General features: G+C 40.4%; 1 protein-coding gene across 2 annotated transcripts in view; it reads right to left on the bottom strand.

Annotated features, from left to right (window-relative positions):
• ddah1 (dimethylarginine dimethylaminohydrolase 1) overlaps positions 1 to 11,831 on the bottom strand; it is a 70,655-nt gene extending 58,824 nt beyond the window's left edge. Inside the window, exons 1-2 of one of the 2 annotated variants that reach the window (XM_053322804.1) lie at positions 11,783 to 11,831; positions 11,297 to 11,621 (exon numbers count right to left, since the gene is read on the bottom strand). In XM_053322804.1, coding sequence (XP_053178779.1) covers positions 11,297 to 11,587 — 291 coding nt within the window. In that variant the 5' untranslated portion in view covers positions 11,588 to 11,621; positions 11,783 to 11,831. Of the gene's footprint in view, positions 1 to 11,296; positions 11,748 to 11,782 lie in introns of those variants that run through there. The other variant, XM_053322803.1, reaches the window with a different exon arrangement.
• Between the last annotated feature and the right edge of the window lie 4,430 nt (positions 11,832 to 16,261).

Raw genomic sequence — 16,261 nt, forward strand, 5'->3', positions numbered from 1 at the left:
TCCATTTTGCCTGAGAAATAACTTTAATATCAAAATTGTAGTCAGTTAATTTTCTATCAATTAACCATTTGATATAACATTAATGTTGATGCTATACAATGTGTTTCCATTATCCCAGAAACATTGAATCACCTGTTTTTTTTTACTCACTGCACAGAAAATGGTTTGATTGACCAGCGGTCTCTAGGAGATGATGTGCTGATACAGCACAACAATGACTATATATTCTAGTACATTACCATCACATTAATGTTGTAATGCAGGGTCAGACCTGCAGGTGAACTAGACACATACCTCACTTTTACCACTACAGTGATGGCAGTCAATTTCCATCAACGGGACTTCAGATAAAATGAAGGCTGTTGAAAGTGTTGTGGTTCAGCGGTAGAGGAGAAAGCTGGACATTTAACCGTAACTGTCAACCGGATTGACAGGTTAGACTGATGGTTATGGCCTGCAAGATGTAAGAGATTCTTTTTGGCTCTGCATCTCCAGCAATCAATGAAATTGATGTTGACAGTCTGTGTCTCTCAGGGAGTGTGCTGTGTTTTTAAGAGTGAGAACAAACTGCAAGGGGTGAGAGTGAGAGATTTATCTCAATTAGTCTTGACTGATTTCTTCCATGTTTACAAAATGTGGCATATACAATCATGGTATTAACACTGAAGTATTTGGTTAAGAGAGGGTCACAACTAATTACATGAATGCAATCCTACTGCTTCCACTGAGCTCTATTAGAGGTGTTTGTTGCATAAGCTGCCTTCAAACAACATCTGTCAGTTTTGTTTAAATAGAATAAATCTGGTCAACATTCCTAAAGCCTTGAAACCTGTTACAAATAAATACAGACTTAGTATTTTAGAGCTGATGTCACTGTTATAATGTGTGCTTTAGTGGAGTGAACCCCCCCCCCCCCCCCCTCCAACACAGTATTTCTGTAGCTACGGGTGGGTTTAACCTTATCAACATCAAAGGTCAATCATGCTGCCCTTCAGACTGGTTGTAACAAAGTCCAAGATGTATTGCTCTCTCTTTAAGCAATCATTTGCACGTGGATGTAACATAACCAAACAACTTGCTCCACAATGCAAGAGAGCAATTAAATGATTGCCATTAATGTTTAACATGACATGACACAACAGAACATTAAAATACCACAATTCAAGCAGCCTTCCCGAAATATACTCTATTTCCTCTTAGACTCCTCACTGTATTCATGCAATGATGACTCTGCCTCAGACAGCAGACAAAAGCTGGAAAGACGGAAGAAAATGAAGAAAAACATAATATTTTTATAAGAAATGAATGGACCTTTCATTCAAAAACTTTTGCATGGAAAAAAGGGGGGAGGGTGGGGGGAGTTCCGTCTTCGCTTATGCGGTGGCCTATCTGACCTTAACGTGACTTTTCTCAACACCACCATGCCTGGACCACTTCCTGTGTGTTCCACTGCTTGGTCTCACATACCAAACCAGACATTCACACACCCACGGTGACGGCTGAGCGTGACCGGGTCATCCTGCAAGGCTGTGAGGAGTTCCTGTTCGCAAGTCTCCCGCAGCTGTCTCGCAGGCTGCTGCACTATGCCCGGTTGGGAGGGGTGAACCCAGAGCTAAAAAGGGGGCATGGTCTGAGGTGACAGAGGGGTGGAGAGAGCTGTCTGGTCTGTTCATGATGCACTGTCCTTTCGTAAGACTCACTGGTACGCACGAGCGGCAAGTCCTGGCACGTGTTGAACGACCTATACAGAACACGCTGTAATAATTATCAAACAAGAACATAGCTCCAATTATTCATTCATCCATCAACAGATTTGAGTGTGAATCCTTCATAAGTTATTAGTTAACCACCTCCTAGTGTTTAATTACTGATTAAATCAGTAGTTATCAGCATGTAAACAGAAAGTCACTGTAGAATCACACATAACCTTCACAAATACTTTTAATGCCAAGCAACAAAGAATGAGCTGAATGTCTTTAAGAACCTTTGTGAATGTAGGCATGACTTTAATCATTGGGAAATATATGTGTTTCAGAGTTACAGTAGCAATATTCATGCAGTTTAGAATGATGGATTATTCTAACCTAATCAATGTTATCTGCTCATAACTTAACTGGTATAAAGTTATATAACAGTATAATTGTATAACAGTTGAACCTGGCTACTGGTCATAAATATTTAGTTACAATGTATCTCTATGTAAGGTCTTGCTTATAGTGCAACCTGTTTTAACTGAGTAATGCAGAAATCTCTTAGTAATATCTTATGTGATCAATAAGCTAAGTTAGGTGACTGGCATTTATTCTTAGATGTGCATCGTCACTCCTCCATTACTCAGTCTGATTTAGGAGAGGACATGTTACTGCATGGTAAGAGAGTAAAACAGGTAAACACAAACTCTGATTATGAGAAGTGAGTTTAAGATGTCTGGCTAACTGAAAAACAGTTTATTGTGGAATGCAGAAACCTCATTTCTATTCCACTGCTGGTTCTCAATGTGTTTTCAATGTGAGCACATTTTCAAGCCAACAAGAGATATCTCGGCAGCACAGCAATTTACAATCACTATCATCATATTACTGGAATCATAATTTATTTTGTTGTGTATTATTTGAAAGTAGGCTAACCTACATTGCTCAGATTCTTAGTTTCTCACTGAGAGACCACTCTGCATCACTGAGTGACTGATTCATAGCAACGACGAGACTGAATCGTAGGTTGCTAAATGTAAATGTACCCAGGTTCCTCTGAGTGAGACCTTAGAAGACCTTTGATAATATCCTTAGTAAGAAAATGAATGACAGACAGAGGATGGGAAAAGGCAGCAGCACCACAATGTTACGAATGAACATGCCAGACGAGGACTCAGACAGACAAACAGTGAGAGGAAGGGCAGGTTAAATGTGATAGGAATGTGACAGACAGTTGGGGAAAGCACGTTGACCCCGTCCCACATGCTACTGGCGGGTTCCAGGTGTCTCACCCTCCTCCTCCGTTCACACACGGATGTCAAGCCTCCCTGAAGGAAACCAGGTCGGTTCCGTAAGGGAAGTAATATAAGAGCAGGGAGGACGGCGAGGAATCTGCTTCTGCAGGCCGTCTAGTCAAAACAAGGCTTCTGTGCTGTGTGGTGTTAGTTTGGGGGCAGCTACGTGAGGCATGACCGGAAAGGGGCCCGCACGGACACATAAACTCCAAGGACTGAACCTAAATATTACGTCTATAAAAACATGACCTAAATATTGTGTCTGTGGAACTGAATTTTCCATCCTGTCTCCAGACCAAAATTGACACCTAGGCCTTTAACACTTGTTATGACAGATTTTAGCACTTTTTAATGAGCATTTTTTTCCAGGTTCCAGGCACAGAAAGCTTAACTTACAGTAACTGCTTACAGCAGTATACCATTATAAGATACAGTCAGTGTCAACTGTAGAATTGGCACTTCTAAAACACTAAATAGCCATACTTGAAGTCATCACAGTGTCTCAGCAGTAGCAATAAATCAACTTATGGAGGATTTAAACTAAACTTCAATCAGTTCATAAGGCTGACTCACACATCACCAACTTGTCCACTTATTCTGAACTAAAGCCTTTTTTGCTTCAGTAAAAACATTGGCAAAAAAACTAGAAAGTAAGAGTGGTGGATCAGAAGGGGATTTTCTTTCCACACAATTAACTTTGACTTCACTGTCAGACCAGCACAACCTGAGGTTCAGTATATGAATACAAAGAAGTCGCCCGACTGCATCAAGCTACTGGCACAGCCAAAATTATATGAAGCAGTTTATCAGTCAGTTTATCAAAAATCACTAGCATGGCTGCTGGAGTCTGTTGAAGTTCATTTTTGACTGACAGCACCGCACCTATCCTTCTCAAAAAGATGACAGTGATTCTTGTTTTGTGTTTGTTAGTGTACTTTACCTTGCTCTTGTTGAATATGCAGAGAAATGTAATTGATCTACTAGGTTATGGGCTTGCAAATATGATTTACTGAAGTGACTAAATGAAATTGAAGTTAAATAGAATTAGCACTGCCAGACAAAGCGGATCAACCTCATTTAAGTGTTAAAGGCATCTACAGCTAGGTAAACACCTTTCTATCCTGGGAAACTTGAATAATACCTGAAGCCTTAAAACAATAACCTGCAATCACCTGGGGTTGGCTTGTTGGACATGTCTGCAGAACCAAGACTCTCACAACTTTTACTTTGACAACTTCCATGCACAAAGGAGGGTAGCGTGGCAGAACTAAAGTTGTGTTTATGCAAATCAGGCAGTGCAAAGCAATTTTGGAACTAATTTTGACTTGAAATTGAGCTTTGAGAGCTGACCACCGTGTCCTTCACAAACAACCACAAAGAGTATTTTCTGTGGCTAGCTGGTGGAGCCACACACACAGACCTCTGCAAAATTACAAAATCAATGCCACAGTTTTTACTTTGATATTTTCTGTGCTAGACACTAGATAGCTCAGAGTGAGAAGGACATTCTTTGTGTGTCTTGAACATGAACTGTCCCTTTAACTGCCAAGTCTGAATGTGGAGGAGCAGCAGATTGAGTGCAATTGCCCGGATCTGCCCTCTGTCACAGAGAATGAACCCAGACATCCTGTGTATAACCCTTTTGTCCATCACATCTCTGTTTCAGTCCCTAACATAAGCTTGTAACCATAGTAACTGAAGATTGAACGGTAAAGTGGGAATATTGTTTCTGGCTCATGCTTATTATCAGAAAAAGAAAAGAGGAAGTGCCTTTTGGTGCTGATTCCTAGGTTGTACACAAGTGGTCAAAATTTAATCAATGAACAATATCGACAAACTCACAGTGTTACCTTTCCCCCCCTCTGAATCTAAAATTTCCAATACTCGTGTATTGCAGTCATTGTTGCTGCTAACTTCTACTTTCAGTCTGAGGTGGGACTGGACATGGACAAGATAAAAGTACTGCTACACCCCAATCTATGAACTCCCTGACTCTTTCATTCTTACAATTCCCCTCATTATAACGATCTTGAATTTATTTATCTCAGTTGCTGCTGAAAAACGATCAATAATATATTTAAGTGAGCAAAAACTGGAATTTTAATTGGTGTGCCAGCAGTTCACCATCTACAGAGAGCAGTGATGACAAAACCATCTTCAATGTGCAACAACTCATTTCCTTCATGCCACATATAATTGCTTATGGACATTTTTAATTAGAATATTAACCATCTGTTTGAGTCACCCTTTTTTAAAACCAGTTCCAAATAAGAACTGCATCCAAAACGCCAAGAACCAGGTAACACCAACCAAACTTTATTATTACAAACACAGGCTACATATCTGCCTGGACGTGACTATCTACTGGGACCTGTGTATGTCACGCATCAATATAACAGTGTATCGATTTTTGATGCGAACATGCACAGTAGTGAAAGATGGACTGTGGTAAGCGGTCAGTGTGGCAAGTGTGGCTTCACATTTTTTTAAAAAGACGACAAGGCAAAGTGCGATGCATGTAATGGCGCTTTTCCACTACACAGTTCCAGCCGGCTCGACTCGGCTCGACTCAGTTTTTTTTGCATTTCAACTAGGGATAGTACCTGGCACCTTTTTAGTACCTGCTCTGCTGAGGTTCCAACGAGCCGAGCCAATACTAAATGTGACGTCAACAGACTGCCGGCCACTGATTGGTCAGAGACTCGTCACTGGAAGAGTCATGAGCCGTCCCACACAAGAATCAAACCCGGCATTTTTAAATACCGGCAACAGCGGCTCAATTTTCTTGCTTTGTGTGTGACACAAAGCCACATACAGCAACAAGTACACCATCGCCTCCATGTCCTCCATGTGTATTGTGTCGCATATAAAACGAAGTCACTGGAGTTTCACGGAGCCGTGCTATGACGACCCCGCCCACGTTGAGTAGGTACCTTTTTGTAATGGAAAAGGTTGTTCCTGGAACCGTGTCGAGTCGAGCCGAGTAGTGCTGGAACTGTGTAGTGGAAAAGCGCCATAAGAAGCTCATTAGCTGTAAGTCAGGTTGCACACATGTCAAGTGTCTCATCAGGCAGCACTAGCACCTCGCTAACTGCTTAAGCTACGACACACTGGAACATAGCCTCTGTTTTTATGTATTGACTTTGTTATTTGGTTGCAGGTAGCTGTTGTGTACTGAATGTACTTTAGTTCTAGCATTTTGCCCCGTTTGCTCAGACGGACTTTTGTCACAGAGCGATTTCTAACACTGCTTTAGTATTTCATTATTTTGCTGCAACACACTGCAACCGGTAGCTATCTACTTTGTGCTTTTCATGTTTCATTGCAAGGATACACTCACAAAGAAAAAAACATATGAAGTGAAGATAACAGGAAGGAAAGTCTGGCAACTTCTGTTACTTTGCAGGCAATGTGTGAGGTGAGGACAGAAAAACTTAAGAAAAAGTCAGCAAGTCAGGCAGATATTTTCAAATCAGTTATTCTGTGCATGCAGAATACATCCCAATCAGACTCCTCTACATGGTTGTACTCTTTCAAGCACACCCATCTCTGATGATGGTTGCAATTGATAACTGAGCTTGTTCAGTTGAATTTAATGTATACTAATCAGGATTTTCCTTAAAACTAATATATGGGCTCCCTTTCAATTATCACTTATGACCCTCTACAAATGTGTGAAGGTGATCTGCAGAGACTGTATTTTTGTGTTCTGGGCATCAACCTTGTGCCAGTCAATGTGTAGCCCCCCGCCAATAACCACAGAATGTGAGGTTAGGATTGTAGGAACCAGGTTATATTACCATCTCTTTCTCTCTCCTCTGCTCTGTTCTCTGTGTGTGTCATGCATGTGTCATGTGCACGAGCTGCAGGTCTGTGTGTGTGCTTGACTGAGAGCACAGCCGCAGAGCAGAGAGGCCACAGCAGACAGGATGAAGCTTTGATTGCTGCATGTTTGCAAACACCAACAGACAAATCCTGTATAGTATATCTTTAAGAAGGCTGGGGGATCTGGTCAAAAGCTGCACCAGTTAACAAACTGAGATTTGAATATCTAACTTGTTCACTTGCAGCAGTTGGATACATTTATATAGATTGTTTGAAAAGCAGTTGTACTTGAAGATACAGTATTTTGAATCACAAAGGTAGGCTAGTGTTCATAATCAGTAGGTACATGAAATGTCTGACTAAAGTGCGTCAGTCCCTCTGCTCTTTAATCACAAACTGCACACAGTGGCTGTGTACGCTTAGAAAACAAGCATATGACTATATTTGTTGTCTAATTAAAGGCGTGCAGTGATCTATGAGAGTCATGCAATTCTTTCAAAGCTCTTAACAGTCTTCAAGAAACATATTACTGTGTGCCTTACGAAAGGGTGCGTGTAAGGTCAATTTTAAGGGATGAAATACAGTTACTGTACAGCTGGTTAACTCGCTGATTTTTCATTATGATTCCTAAATAGGATCATAATAAGCAAGAAAAGATCATCTTACAAGCTGCAGCTTTGCATCCAGCTTGTCCTGCTTATCAAACTAATGTGAAATATGGAAAGTGTAACTGTGGCTCTTTGTTGGAGTGTTTTAGGCAATGCTGTAGTCTGCAGTATGCAATAATGTAGTCCATTTTGACAAGCACTTACCCTAATAAAAAGGCTTTTAAGCCACAACCTAAGGCATTAGATTCCTGCAACCTCAAAGAAATGTTTAATTACTTATTGCATATCATCTTATGGAGTCGAACAACAAGGATCTCTACAAAGAACAACAATCAATTAAAAAATACTACAATCTCCTCTGTAGTGACTCTACAAGATGATTAGTGGTATGGAGGAAAACTTGTAGCAGAAAGAGGCCAACAGACCAAAAGCCTAATTCCCACAGCATTCAGAACTAAAGAGATAAACAATAACAAATGTTTCCTCCCAATTTAGATAAGTATTCCCCTGAATTCCCACATCAATTATGCTATGTCGTTATGCACCTGCACTCTGCAATGTCTAATCGAAATAATTTAAGAACTACTTCAGAAGTTTGGTTCTCCCCTGACAGTGCAAAGGACTGTGATAAAGTCAAAGTTTTCACTGGCAGTACATATAACTATCCTGGCAACTCATAAATTTACCTTATCTATGTTGGTCAAGATGTTTAAAAATGACTCACTCGCCCCTACATGAATGTCCGTATGACTCCAAACAGACTCACAAAAGTTAAATAAGCAGTCTTTTTATTAACAAGCAGTGACTTTCTTTTAACTGGAACTGGACCTGACTGAAGTTTCCCACAACCATCATGGCAGTAAGGCAAGGCAGAGAGAATAGACAGAGCCCTAACCCTGGCCTATCATGCAATACATTGAAAAGGGCAAATCCTAATTAATTTTATTACATTAGAAAACAGACAAAGTCCACATCATATCTTTAAGTCTAATACTGAACTAGCAACACAGCATTAAGATGCAGTATTATGCTGTAGCCTAATCTACATGCAAGGCTGCTGAAACGTCTGGGGTAATTACGTGATGGAACTCAACCCTCACTATTCAATCAACAGCGAATGGGAGATATTAATTATTTCAGCATTGGGATGTCTGAAACTAAGACCCTCAAACACGATGCTATAATTGTAACTGACCATGCATATGCAGGCTGAAAAAGCAATCATTGAAACTACAAGGATGTAATTGATCACACAATGTTCACTTCCACCTCCACGTACAGAGATGGTATTCCAAGAGGGCTGATAAAAAGGCCAACTACTGTTCTCCATTTTCTATAATTTCTCAGGTCAAAGAAAGATGCACCCAATAATTACAGTACCATCTGCTCACAGGTGAATAATGAGGCAGTGCTCACGAACTGCAAGTGTTTGCACTATTTTTAAACTCTAATAGCATTACACCAAATTACAAGCATTGTAATTGTTTTGACATGCAGTGATGTATTATACACGCGGGAGGATCAGGCAAGCTATTTGACTGCATAGAGATATGCTCCAGCATTACTGATAGCTCTACCGTATCTGTTGCCATGGCAACTACTGTAAACAGAACTAATTAAGTGTTTGAAGGAAACTTTTCAGACTGTATAAAAGCTCAACAACATAATGATGTATTTTACCAAATACTTTTTCAATTCTAAACCCTTTCAGATATGTAACCTCCCACATCACAAGGTACAGGGAGAAACACCCCAGGCTTTATAGCCACAATACATGATGCTAAATAATGTGCTTGTGATGCATTATACTGCACTGTGTGTATTTTGTACAACACGTTATGTATTGATTTGCAGCCACGAATGATAATATCATGAGGCTAAATTAGATAATGAAAAAGGTCCTGCTCTCAGGTATTAGTTTGGAAACATGGATTATAGTGTAGAAAACCATTATGAACCGGATAATAATCTCTTTTCACTTAATCTGAAATCCTTAATTCTAATTTCAATGAGAAGTCATTTCTGTTGATTCTTTTTTGCAGTGCACCCACAGCCAGCACTTTAGCTCATAGATTGTCATTTTCACAGAAAATTATATCTCATTTATCAAAAAAAAGCATCCTCTTCATCTGAATGACTTAGTATTCCACCCCAGACAATAAAAGGTCATTCATTGGAAACCATCTGTGGATCTGAATCCATCTGTGATTTATAGAGTCATGTTTGTGCAAACATATTATTTATGCTCTTGTACTTCAAAATTTGCCAATTTTTCATTCACCACAGCTGACATCTCCCATGAGCAGACTATGGGCGAAAAACCAAACCACTGCTATCTCTCTATGAAATATGAAAACTTTCACAATTTAAATATGAGGAAGGGTTTTGGCAGCTTGTTAATGGTGTGCATGTGCATAGGAGATTCAGGGCTTTAAAATCACGCACAAACAGACTGTGAGAGTTTTTTTAACAGGTAAATAACAATACTAAATACAAACATCTAACATGACTCATCTCTATTGCATTTCTTTTACAATGAACTGCTACTTTTTGCACTGAACCGTTACTTATTTACTATTCGCATCAATTCATGATTCCCTTTTATGCATTGCAACTTTTGTATTTATTTTAATTTATATGTGACGGATTGAACGTCCTTGTTTGCACCAAAGGGGACAGATGTCCAATTTGGTTGTACTATTGTGATTAGATATATGATTGGGAATAAAGATTTATCTTATTAGTATAAGATAAATCATTGTATTAATGGTACCATGTGCCATTAATAAAATGTTGTGGGGTGAAAGTACAAGGACTAAGCTTTCCAATCAATAACCATGCTGTCAGTGGGGGTGGGGACCATTAGCACCAGTGAGCCAGCTAAAATGACTCTGATGTGAAATGACAGCGGCTTTCACCATAGCCGTCCTACCGTTTCCCTCATTGTCAGGCACTTACTCACACACACACACACAGCTACCATACATTGTCACTACCTTCGCTTGGCAACCAAGTGCACACTTACTGATTTTTTGTTTGCAAAAAAAATCTCAATTCATTCATTTCTGTATACAGCGCTCCGTTCTTTAACATCATATCTACATTTTTCGTTTTCTTCCCCTTGATGTAATAGCCAATCATGGGCCAACGTGAGAGCTCTTGGCATGTGTTGAAAGCATCCCATCAAGTCCACTGACAATTCACCTACAAACATTTTGAAGTAACAACAAGCAACATATTGCCCACACATTGCCAAGTAAACTGCACTGTGCAGACTATAAAACATGCAAAAACGTTCACCTTAATAAGAAAATCTGTGGTGCAGCACAAGCACATATTGTAGCATGTTTCTTCAAATGGGTGATGCTTTATGCCTAATCACCATATTCCTTTATATAGGCTGGTACACATTATGGTTAACAAGTAATCATAGGTTGGCATTGATGGTTATATGCATTCAGAGATGTAAACCTGGTGGAAAGTAACCCCCCCCCCCCCCCCCACCACCACCACCACCAACCAACCAAAACCTAAGTTTCAAGCATTTCGGCAAAAAGATGTCGTTCATAAGAGAGCTGTAACGTTGAGTTGATTATGAATGAACTCAAAGACTCCGCAGGGATATCAAGCTTATTACAAGAACAAAATGATTTTTTTGTTTACATTTGTAATCCCTACACTTATAATCACCGACAGGATGTTGCATAGTTAAACCACCCTGGTATTTATCATTTTAGCATGCATCCCTGCAGCCTATTATGTCAAGCAGAGCAGGCAATCGAGAAAGGGGGGGTGCCTTCCTCTCCACTTTCACATCAAACTTTTTATTTTCGGCATATGGAATCATGCTGTGGAGCATATGCTGTCACTTCCCTACCTCTCCCCTCCTGCTCTCTGCTCCTTGTCTGGTGATGAGCGCCGTGTCACCACACACCACCGCCGCGTCCTCCACGAACACGCAGTCCGGGAAAGACTCGTCCGCGGGGAGCTCGACCACCTCCAGCCCGACCTTCGTCTTCAGGACCTCGACGTAAGCCTCGTGCTCCCTCCGAGCCCCGGCCAGGTCCACCTCCGCCTGGCTCATCCGGAGCGCTCCTTTAGCCAGGGACGCGGGGACTCCCCGGACGATAGCATGGGTGTAATGAAAACCTGCCATTAAACCAGCCATGTTTTGCTTTTTCCTTTACTTGGCACGCTGAAATCTGTGAAAAAAGGATCGGAGAAAAAAAACACCCTAAAATACTACTCAGCGAATGAATGATAGAAACTACTGTCATCTACCCCGATGCTGCCTGGCTTGCTGATTGATTCCCTGTTAGTTTGTTGGGGTTTTTTTATTCTTTATTTACAGTAGCCTACTTACAGTGTCAGTCAGTCCTGCTCCAGTCTCCAGTCGAGCGACAGTGTTTCGGTGACGCGCACCGACCATCACGTGTAGCACTTGAACCTGTCAGCCCTCAGCGAGGCGTTCAACCCAACAGGTGACAGTCAGTAATACACTGAACTTAATCACTTTCACACCGAATCAGCAAAGCCAAGCTTGAAAGTTAAACTCTGTCATGCTTTCAAAGAAAAAACTATTCCATGATGTCTGCATATTTGTATATTTATAGGAAACTGATTCTGTGATTTCACACACATGAAGTGTCCATGTGCACATAGTGTTGCAACATGTGATCTCTATAATATATCTTTAGATTTTCTATAGGATGCTTTGTAGAATTAGATTAAGTTGTTCATTCAAATCCAACAAACTGAGGGACAGCAAGAAGAAGACAACAATGTAATCTTTTTCATCACCTCATATTAAAGATAAATGCAATCATTCCTGCATCCTTCTTGTCAGAGGAAGATTCACTTATTTTAGGGGGAGGGATGTGACATTTTAGGAAATAAAGTCTTAAGCACAGCAAGATATTTTATCTTGATGTGGTAGCAACAGAAGCAGCATTAAGCAACCTAATATGTTTTACTGGTTTCCTGCAAAAAGGCAATAACTAACATGTGGTAGCCTATAAAATAGAATTTCCTTAACAATGGACAGACAATTCCCCGGGAAATGGAAGATATTGATCACCTTCACTGCACACAACAAAGACTCTGATCTGAGAACATGAACACAATAGAATGAGAATTGTGTATCCCTCTGGGTCTCTATGCTTTGTAGATGTTTGTTTCTTCCTTTTCTTTAGTGAAATATATTAAACGGTCACAAACTTAAAGTGACAATTTATAAACATTTGGGGATTTTGCACAATGCAACTATTCTGCTTAGAAGATCTTCTGAAAGAATGTATACACATTTCAAGGGCAAATATATGTATGTAAAGGAGGATCTCTTTTCCTGAAGTGTGTGAAGTGTAGGGCAAGAAGAATGTGAAAGGAGGAGTTGTGTAAAGTATATATATGTGTGTGTGTGTGTGTGTGTGTGTGTGTGTGTGTGTGTGTGTGTGTGTGTGTGTGTGTGTGTGTGTGTGTGTGTGTGTGTGTGTGTATGGGAGGAGGAAGGGTCGGAGGAGGGTTGAGGGTTTGTTATATTCCCTATGGTGCCATCTAAGGCAGGTTCTGGGCCCGGTGAAGCTGTCTGAATGGATGGAATGTTTCTTCAGACGTCCCAGAAGCACATTCTTCCACTGCGGGACCTCGGTTTGTCTTTTCTTGTTCCAGATTCACTCAATTATCCCCGACTGCTCTAAACATTCCAGGAGCCCCACATTCCTTTTTCCACTCCAGCCAGGATCACCAACCACCACCCTCCCAACACTAACACCTGCCCCCACCCAGACGTCTTTTTTCCATCATTCCTCATCACAGATGGACATGGCCCAAGAAAAGACCCTCTCTTTCTCTTTTCTCTCTCCATGCTGAGGAATTTAGGTTACTTTAGATGAAGGAAAGCCCTCATACTTTAGACACACCTGGCTGGTACATCGTGCAGTTATAAAAGAAATGAGTGAAAGCAGATATGATCCTCCAGCTGTGGATAAAGCGGCACCAAAAACAGCACCTCATATTTGTCTGCTATGATTGGACTCATGAAGAGATTTTTGAAGTGCTTGCATAATTACACAGGTGCATGGGGCACATTTAACTCTAAGCATTAAGATGAATTTATGAGCCTACCACCAAAAATAGAAGCAATTAAAGGATTGATTTTTCTATTTTTTTTGTAGAAGAAAATGAAAGAGTGAAAGCAACATCTTAAAAGGACCTCAGAGCTAACAAAAGGTATTCTGGGAAATGTAGGAAACCACAATCAAAAGAGAAGAAACGAGCTGTAGGTAGTTATGTGGAAAGAGTATCTGTGCATATATCCATTATGCAAAAAGTAGACAAGGCAGGCTGAGGGAAATTTCAAGACTTCATCACATAATGAATCCTGGAATGTACCGAGCTTCACAGATTGATGATATCCTTGCAGAGTATCAGAGAGAGATTTTTGTCCTTGAACTTGTCGTAACTATAATTAATTTAGACACAAATGTCAGACATGTTTCCACACAATCGTGGCTGCAGATTACATTTTTTGACAGCACAGTAGATTCTTCACACTTCTACATTGAGGGATTGGTATGTGAATGTAAACTGAGCCTGTTGCACTAAGATTACTTTTGTTCTTCCCTGTTTCACATCAAACTTGAATAGAGGTACTGTCTCATATTAAAATCACTGCGGTGAAAGCATTACATTTTCCCCTAAATATGTCATGATTCAAGCCAAAGGGGGAAAAAACCCTATATAACTGGACATACTGTACCACCAGGTTTGGCACCCACCAGCCTGGTCCAGACCTATATGAATTGCCAGCCATGTCTGTGATTACTTGTGTGATTTGTATAAGTCTGATGCTGGGGATGTTGATAGCTATTTTCCACAAAAAGAACACATTTAGTAACTGTGTCATCGACTGTCTTCATACCTATCTAGTTACGAAGCTATATCCACTAAAATTGGGAAAAAAAATGACTGTACTGCACAGACTGTTGTAATCCAACTTACAGAAAGTCTTAAAGGGGGTTTCGAGATTTTGGGAAATATGCTTACTCACTTTCTTGTTAAGATTTGGATGAGAAAATTGATATCACATTCAGTCTTTATGGAGCGATGACAAGAAGCCAGTTAGCTTAGCTTAGCTTAGCGTAAAAACTGGAAACAGCTAGCCTGACCACCTACAGACCTTATCAGACAACAAGTCAGCATTAGCCACTATCATATTCCACATACCTACAGCCAAAGTATATTCTGAGTGTCTTAATGTCTTGAAAATGACTGAAGACACAAACTGAAGAAATACAGTAGACCCCACAGGGAAGTGGACGGCAGAATATTCCAGAGTTGTTTAAATAAAAATATACGCTCTTCAACTTTAAGCATACACATTCCCAAAATATTCTTCAAGGAAAAACTTACACATCGCAGCATGAGAAGTGTGCTCTAAAAAGATGATATTTTAGTCATCCTTTAAGAAACATCAAGATAGCAAAGACAAAATGGTCAAACACCTGGAACCAAAGTCGGGATTGAACCTGTTTCCCTTTATAGAAACAGCAAAACTTACAAAAGTTAAACTAAATTAAATTATTGTGAATGGGTGATCCAAGGCAGTCTTTTCACACCTATAGAGCTTGACTTAGTGTTTTAATCAATGGCTTCATCTCTGACCCTGTTCCCATGAAAACGAGTCATAACTCAGCAGGCTTCCTGCTGCTCCTTGAGCTGACAGAGAAAGGAAGTGTTGCTAGTACACACTGCATACCAGTTATGACATTCATCTTGAATATAGTACAATGGAATCTGTTGTTTAAACATGCCGGCCTTGTTCTGTTATATCTGTCACTTGGATATAAATGGGGAGGCTCACCACAGATTTCCTGAGAACTGACTCTGAGGGCTGCTGTCTCTTCAACTGTGAGAGCTCCTAGTGGGATCTGACAATGGGTTTCCATTACATTGAGCCACAACACAACACAACACAACAATTTCTAAAACTTTGCAGAGGCACCCACATCACAGAACATCAGGCATAATCCAGTGATAATTCTGATAAAGGACAAAGACCCCATCCCCATTTGAGTGGGGTGGGGGCGTGGGGGGGTGGGGGTGGAGGAGTGTGTGTACTGTATGTGTGTGAGAAACAGTGGATGTTAGACAGCCTTAGTGGAAACTATTATGCCGGGCAATTACAACACGGAGACGCATGTCCAGCTTTCGGAATGTTTCCTGAACTGAATGGATAATTATGGAATGAAGATTACTGCATGTTATTCTCCATTGACGTAAAATGGCAACAGTGTTTCCTATTGCCATAACACATAGCAGGATGTACACACAAAGCTATACGCACATAAGCAGACTCAAATATGCACACACACACACACACACACACACACACACACACACACACACACACACACACACACACACACACACACACACACACACACACACACACACACACACACACACACAAGAGGCTTAAGGACAAAACACCGTAGGACAATCAAAGAAAACATGACCTGCTGTCCAAGCAATTCAGCAGCTTATGAGAAATGAGAAGCTATTTCAGCAATTTAGTACTGCACTTCCACAATGTCAGTGGACTTGTGAGAGACATATTAAAGGACCAGTTCACAATTTTTAAAGTCTGTCCTAAAACAATAGTGCCCAATTAACACATTTTTCTTCTTGTTCATATTGTCCATTATGACATCCCGCCATGCATGTTTAATGTAAGTCATAGGGGGCAAAATCAACAGTCCTCCTTCTGTGCAAAAAATGATTTAAAGGTTTATCTGAACTTAATATAAAGTCATCCAAGAAAATATCTTTGAAAGTTACAGTC

This window comes from Scomber japonicus, chromosome 7 (assembly GCF_027409825.1).
Source record: "Scomber japonicus isolate fScoJap1 chromosome 7, fScoJap1.pri, whole genome shotgun sequence".
In the NCBI taxonomy this organism is placed as follows: domain Eukaryota; kingdom Metazoa; phylum Chordata; class Actinopteri; order Scombriformes; family Scombridae; genus Scomber; species Scomber japonicus.